The sequence below is a fragment of the Epinephelus moara genome, chromosome 9 (genome assembly GCF_006386435.1).
Source record: "Epinephelus moara isolate mb chromosome 9, YSFRI_EMoa_1.0, whole genome shotgun sequence".
Classification (NCBI taxonomy): domain Eukaryota; kingdom Metazoa; phylum Chordata; class Actinopteri; order Perciformes; family Serranidae; genus Epinephelus; species Epinephelus moara.
Window position 1 is genome coordinate 38,496,549 of NC_065514.1, and position 7,500 is coordinate 38,504,048.

At 41.1% G+C, this 7,500-nt stretch overlaps 1 protein-coding gene across 1 annotated transcript in view; it reads left to right on the forward strand.

Annotated features, from left to right (window-relative positions):
* Positions 1-7,360: 7,360 nt before the first annotated feature.
* LOC126395343 (ras-specific guanine nucleotide-releasing factor RalGPS1-like) overlaps positions 7,361-7,500 on the forward strand; it is a 304,495-nt gene continuing 304,355 nt past the window's right edge. Inside the window, exon 1 of the mRNA XM_050052749.1 lies at positions 7,361-7,496. Within this exon, the coding sequence (XP_049908706.1) occupies positions 7,440-7,496 (57 nt within the window). The 5' untranslated portion in view covers positions 7,361-7,439. The remainder of the gene's footprint in view (positions 7,497-7,500) is intronic.

The following is a 7,500-nucleotide window of genomic DNA, read 5'->3' on the forward strand; positions in this document are numbered from 1 at the left end:
ATATTACGCAGATGAAAAAATGCAGTCCGTGAGGTTTGTTTTAAATGAGAATTAAAAGACAAATCTTGATCAAATATTACTCCGAGGTTTCTTACGGTAGTGCTAGAGGCCAGAGCAATGCCATCTAGAGAAACTATGTCATCAGATAAAGAGTCTCTGAGTTGTTTGGGGCCAAGAACAATAACTTCAGTTTTGTCTGAATTTAACATCAGGAAATTGGTGCTCATCCAAGTTTTTATGTCTTTAAGGCAGTTATGGAGTTTAGTTAATTGATTACTTTCTAACTACAGGCCTTTATCATACACTAATCTTCTTAATATTTAATATGTGACAGTCAAATGTCACATTAGTTTTTTTTAATTACGTTACACACCTTATTGTAATTTCACACAGTTCACCACTTTTTAATTTACATAACGTTACACAAGTATAGCCTTAATGTTACGTTAACGTTACACTGCTCATATGACAACGTTAACATTGCAACACATTAGCTAACTAACGTGGTGGACCTTTATTTTCAAACCCCACACAGCCTCAGCCTTTTGTTCAAAATATTCTCTCACTAAATGCCTACATCCTAACACTTCTCTGTCAGGCTCTGACTTCGATGCATCCCCGGACTGGCGTCTTGCTCGAAGGCTAACCGTTAGCTGGCTGGTTAGCTAGTTAACGAGCTAAGCTTGTGTTGTATCGTATTGTCTGTGGCTCTGTAGCTTGATGTGGATGTTGCTGCTGTGATACACGTCGCACTTGAAAATGACACCTCCGGTATCAACGTGATTTTATATGTATTAAATAAAGGCTTAATAATATAATAATAAGCTGACAAGCTAGGTGGTGACCGCAGACACCAATACCTGCTAATTAGTGCTAACATATAAACATAAATAAAATAATACTAGAATTTCCAAATTTCACTTACCGAAAAACCTGGAGCATATACTTCTTGGACGGTCTGTTGGTATAATTAATCGAATAGCAAGCCATATTACTCCAATATTTGCCTGAAAAAATATCCAAAAGGCACAAACACGGCTGAGACGACAGGTTCAATGCCTTGAACATGGGCACGAATTGGCTGAGATGATGCCGAGCAGACGGCCGAGTCTGAGCTCAGCTCCGCCTAGCTCCGCACAGCAGAGCCAGCGGCTAGTTAGCATGCTAGTTAGCCACCCGTGATGGTGCGACCTGTCACTCAAAGTGACCATGCCCTTAATTATGCGCAATTTCAAACCTTAGTAACATTTAAACGGAAGAGTTAGAAAAAAATCCCCCCCCCCACAGTTGTCATGAAAGGGGAAATTAACTGTAGAGACCAAAACCATTTTTTGTACCAGGCTGTAAACATGCTCTAAAGTTGGGCATTTTAACATGGGGGTCTATGGGAATTGACTCACTTCCAGAGCCAGCCTCAAGTGGACTGCAGTTTTTGGCACTTCCGCATTGGTCTCACTCGTTTCCCCAGGAGGTTGGGGCTTTAACAGATGACGTCCGTTAGCTTTGCTGCTGTTGTGAGCTGTCCCTGTCAGCTGCAGCCGCTGATGCTTTCTAGACATCCTGATTTCCCAAAACTGAATAAATACCACACATAACAACACAAAACTGCTTTGCTAGCTCAATCATGTTGTAACTAAGATATCCGCTGGAAAAAATGAAGCTGAAGCTATGATCGAGCTAACCCTCGTCTACTGAGTTTTAAAAATGCCGGCTATTTTGCCGCTTTCTGTTGACGTCACATCCCGTCTTGACTATATCCAATCAGCACCAAGTAATCCCCAAGCCCCAGCCAGGAGTTTCTCGGGGCCGTTCTGAGTACCTACTCCGAGGCAGGGACTTGTTTAGCCCCTGTTAAAGTTCCGGAACTCTGTCCTTCGGGGGTGGTTCCTGCAGTGGAGACACGCACCAACGGCCCCGGCCCCGTAAAATTACCCCGAAGTTCCTGTGGTGGAAACGGGCCTTTGGTTCTCTTTGTTGCTGGAAAGCTAGTTGCAAACCTTGTATTTGCAAGAGAGTCTATGATCAATTGCCCTCCCTTTAGTGGTTTAGTGGGGCTATGGAGCAAGGGTCTGGGCCTCAGCTGTTCCAGGCCCAGCCGGAAAGAGGTGTGCACTGCTCCACAGGTGGAGCAAAAGCTGTGTGCTGTTGTAGCTCCAGAGCAAGAGAGAAGGCTTGGAGGGAGCAGACCTTGTATAGATGCCTGTGACATCAGAGTCACATGTCACTGTAAAAGTCCTGTCCAATCAAGTTGTGAGACTTGTGTCTCACTGAGGTGTGAGGTGAGATCTCCTGTGGAGATGGGTGTCACATAGCTCTCTTTGTTTGAAAGACAAAGAGCATGCAGAGGAAAAAGCCTTTAAATGTCCAGTGTAGATTTTACCAAATGACAAAAGATCTGTGGTCCTGTGAATCCCAACACATTGTATGTAATATTCATACATTGTGCAAAATAAGAAAAAGCATGTTGGTTGGTTTCAGTAGTTCATGTTAAAGCCGATATCGGCAGATACCGATGAGGTGCCAATATTATCCTGTGTATATTGAAGATTTGACAGTTAGATTTCAAAGTAGTTAGGTTTAGCAATTGATATCGCACGGCCTTGTATGTTCTTTATTTGATGGAGACATCCAAAATGTCTGTGTAGTACTGCTTATGTACATCAGTTTTATTCATAACCATAGTTACAGTAATTGAAATGTGTTTAATGTGCCTCTGTAATTTGTGAGTTTTCTGTCTTATTGAATTGTAAATAACTGTGTGTGTGTGTGTGTTAAAAAACTGAGTAGGTGGGGCGTCGGTGGCTTAGTGGTAGAGCAGGCGCCCCATGTACAAGGCCGTTGCCGCAGCGGCCCGGGTTCGACTCCAGCCTGTGGCCCTTTGCTGCATGTCACTCCCTCTCTCTCTCCCCCCTTCACGCTCATCTGTCCTATCAATTAAAGGCTTAAAAATGCCCAAAAAAATATCTTTAAAAAACAAACAAACAAAAAAAAAAAACTGAGTAGCAGGTGGCACCTTGTGTGGTAGCCTCAGCCATCAGTGTGTGTGAATGGGTGAATGTGACTCGTTAAAAGTGCTTTGAGTGGTCAGATGACTAGAAAGGCGTGATACAAGTGCAGGTCCATTTAGCATGTAAGGAAAGCACAAACTCTAATATCTGTCCTCTATTCTTTATTGTCAATTTTTGAGAACAGCAGCATTTTTATTTATGTTGTTGATTAAACCTTGTAATTAATTACAAATTCTGGCAAAACTTTCATCAGTGTGCTCTTGTATGATTATAGCACCGTACATGCTGCTGCTGTTAAAATTCATATCAGATGTGCGGCATAAATACCTTCAACAAATTCTGGATGAAAGCTTCATAATACTTTTGTTGCACATTAATAACTGCATTCATTTAAGCAATTTTGATATCAATCAACAACACTGAAAAGATTTAAAAAACTGGATAATTAAATAATGTTGTACACAATTGACAATCAAGTGTAAATGCCTAGAAAAATCATAATCTTTAGTAACATCTGTAGATTACAGTGGAAAAGGCTGACAACAGAAACCACAATGTAAAAAATATAGCTGCAAGTGTCTGTTGGGATTCACTGGACCACAGATGATTTGTCATTTGTGTAGATCTAAACTGGACATGTGAAGGTTTTTCCTCTGGGTCTTGCCATCTGAAATGGTGGCGGACACCGCATGTTCTTTGTTCATCAAACAAAGGACAGCCATTTGGCACTTGTCTCCACAGGATGCCTTATTGTCACACCTAAGTGAGAGTCCGACCCAAGGACATAGTTTTCGAACTTGATTGGGCACTACTGTCACAGTGACACATTATGTCACAAGCCAATGTAGAGAGATTCCTCTGACCTCCATCAGCTCTCTTGCCCCTCAATCACTGAAGGGAGCTCTTGCTCCTGAACCTCTGAAGAGGCCTCTTGGTCTTGGACCTTGACAGAGGTAGGACGTAGGCAGGAGGACCTGCTACTAGGGGTGTAACGATCCGTCGATCTGGATAGATATATCAATTTAATGATCACAATCCAATATCATCAATGAAAAGTGAAAACATCGATCCATATCGTCATCTTTAGCACAGGCTTTTATTTTGAAAGTCTGTGTCACTGTCAAAAAGCAGCAGGCAGATGGTAAGCGGCCAAGAGAAAGACGATGAGGATAACATTATTAACACAGGAATAAATCAGCAGAGTGGAAATATTTTGGATTTTGGAGTTAATACAGGACAACAGACAGAGCACATGGCGTATGTAAACAATGCTGTTTTGAGATAAAACACGATGTAACGTCTGCCTGGACGATCGTCTCACTCCACTAACATTAGCTGCTCTGTTTTAACAATGTTTGGCTGAAAACCCGTGCATACAGGCTAAAATTCAACCATGCTGTTCTGTTGGGAGATGCAGTGACTTTAACCACCGATGAGTAGAAAAATAATAACGCTGCATGTAATCTGTTAAACTATGAGAAGAGGAAAAATGTCCGCTAGCAGCTAATATATGCAATGTTAACATGCTTAAGCTAATAATATGTGGTTAGCAAAAAACAACTGTTTTGTCCATGAATAATGACAGTTACTACTGAGCTAAATGTTATACTTTTGTTGAATGATCTTGTTGTTAATCTTTGTTTTATGGCTGTTTGGAGAAGTTTTCCTTCAGGGCTTTAAGCCAGATATTCCTGAAGTTTTGTGGGAAAAGATCATGGTTTGGGTTAAAATGAAAAAAAAAAAAATCTTCCATAAAGGTCTCTCTGACAGAACGCCCTGAAGGTTAATTTATCCCATTTGCTGTTTTATTTGTGTTAGTGGCATCAGTTTGAAGTCAACATTACTGTACCTATTATTTATGTGTTGTTTTTGTGTTATGTTAAGTATAAAAAAAGGGGTGGTGGTTTCTGCTGTAACTGCCTGTGTTAAATGGGCATTTGATATCGCCTAATATCGATCTCAGACCCCTGAATTGTATCGAATCAAAATCCTATCGTGGCAGACTTTTTATTTTCAGAAAATATCATATCGTTGTCCAAAGAATAGATATAATATTGTATCGTGATGAAACTGGTGATTTACACCCCCACCTGCTACACCCCTCCCCCGTTCTCTCACCTCTGCATGCTCACAGCTGGAGCTGCAGCTTTGCTCTCAATGTGGACTGCCCCCAGCAGACACAGAACCTGAAGACCAGACAAGTTAGTGTGTCAAACACAAGGTTTGCAACGAACTTTCTAACAACAAGGAGAACCAAGTTGAATTAGCACCAGACTTCTAACTCTGCAAGTATACAGAGCGACCGGTCCTCTTTGCACTTTTGGAACAAGGACACAGCAAAGACTGCATCTGGAACCACAGTTTTTTCCAGCCTTCCACTGCGAGCTAACAAAAGCAGCATGCCACAGCATCTCTTTCTTACCTCCATTCAAGGATTGGTAATGTAACCACCAGGCATAGCAAGCTAGTACAGCAGTACAAGCTGAGCAGGACTGTTAGTCTTTATCAATGTATGTGTTACATGTATTGATATGGTGTTTTCAATGGGTTATTGTTGTGATTGTTTGCAGTTAGGTTATTGGTTAGTTGGCTTCACCAAAGCAAAGTGATGTTAGTTTGCCAATGCTTTACACAGAGTCTTGCATGCAACTCCTCTATATCCTCTGTACTAACCCAAGCCACTTGTTTTTAACTGGTGGTGCCCTTTATTGACCGATTTTGAAAAAATTTAACACATATGGTTCATCATTATTATTTAAAATACCCTGCAAGTTTTGTAATGATTGGACAATCAATGTCTGATTTCTAGTTTGATTTGTATTATCCCAAGCCCATTTTTTGCATTTATGTTGCCCCCTAGTGGTCAATTTAAATGAAACAACAATATGTTCCTGGTACCTCTTAGGACATTGCCTGTGAGGTCTGTAATGATTAGCCCAAAGGTTTTGGAATTAGGTCCATTTATGTGTTAGGGCACGCCCCTTCTAAAGTTCATTGGTCAGTATTTTCAAAATGCCATAATATATCAATAACAGTTAAAGTGCTGGTGATAAAATTCTGAGAAAAAAAATCTCACATCATTCTGCTGATTTCGGGTATATTGTAAAATATTTTGGTGACATTTGGTTAAGAATGTGATGAAATAGAAAATGTTGTGCATACAGTACAAATTACAATAGGATATTGAATATCACTGTGGGCTATCTGCAAAACTGATCTGAACACTGTTGGAAACATGATATCTCGTATCCAAAGAATGACTGTGTCAATTTTGGTTTCACTTGAATGAAGACTTGTGGCAATTCAATGGATGTGTTGTAAAAACTTCAGCTCTGTAGGAAGTACTGGTGATTTCTTGTCATTTTTTGATGTTTGCAATGTGAAATGTCATGAAATTTAGATTTATTGTAAATGTATTGTAACCACTCCCTCTTCAAGCAATAATCATTCAATTTCATGCATCAACTAAGTTGTGACCCGAGACGGTGCAAACTGAGTTTCGTACTGTCCCTGTAGCTGATTATGACGGTGTTTCCCCTATATGCAACTAGCAGCGGCGCTGATTTTCTTTTTTTTTTCTTTCTTTTTTTTGGTCTTAGCTCTTTAGAAACTACCGTTATATTATTTGGCACTACGGACGCTTCATATCCAGGTCAATTCACACACTTGTGAGTAAAGCATATAAGAGGAGAGGAGAGGGCTCCGCCTCAATGCGCACGCAGATACGTGCGCACACACATAGGTGAGCACGCTAGAGTGCTTGTGCTTGGTTCACATTTTCCTGACCAAACCCGACCCGAGCCCAGCGCAGTTTGTTACCAGACATAGTTATTGTCATGGACAATGTGTAAATAATCATCAAAAGACTGCTGTTACGCACAGACAAACACGCTGCTCGCACAGCAGCGCAGCACGGCACTGTACGCACACTCAGTTGGAGCGGAGCCTGTGTTGCGTTCAGGCGTTGTCACATAAATAACAACTTCCAGCACTTAAATAGGTCATAGCACAAAACAGCAGCATGTCAAGTGACATAACAAATCAACAAATCAAAAGAGACAAATGGTAATACAATTTTGACTCTTAGCCAAGCTGTTTTTGAGATAATTGCAAAAAACGTAAACTTGATTAGTACAATCCCACCTTTTGTGTCATTTTTTGGGACTGAGTAGTGGGTGGAACCACCTGCCAATTTCCATGGGTTTTTGTCTGAGGGTTTGTCGAACACTTAAAGCTGAGAAAAATAACAAGAAAGAGAGAAGAATAATGAGAACAAAAATAGTAGGGCTCCAGCACTGAGTGTCGCTGCCTGGGCCCCTTAAAAAAGGTTTCTGTCTTCTTTCTCCAGGCATGGATGAGAGGTTATGTGAGCCCCCCAGCTATAGGCCACTGTTGCCCTGACCTGTGCCTCCCACCAGTGCCTTTGTGAGCATGTATCGCAGGAACGGGCTTTCAGATGGCACCAGCATCAATTCAGTCACCTCAGAGGTAA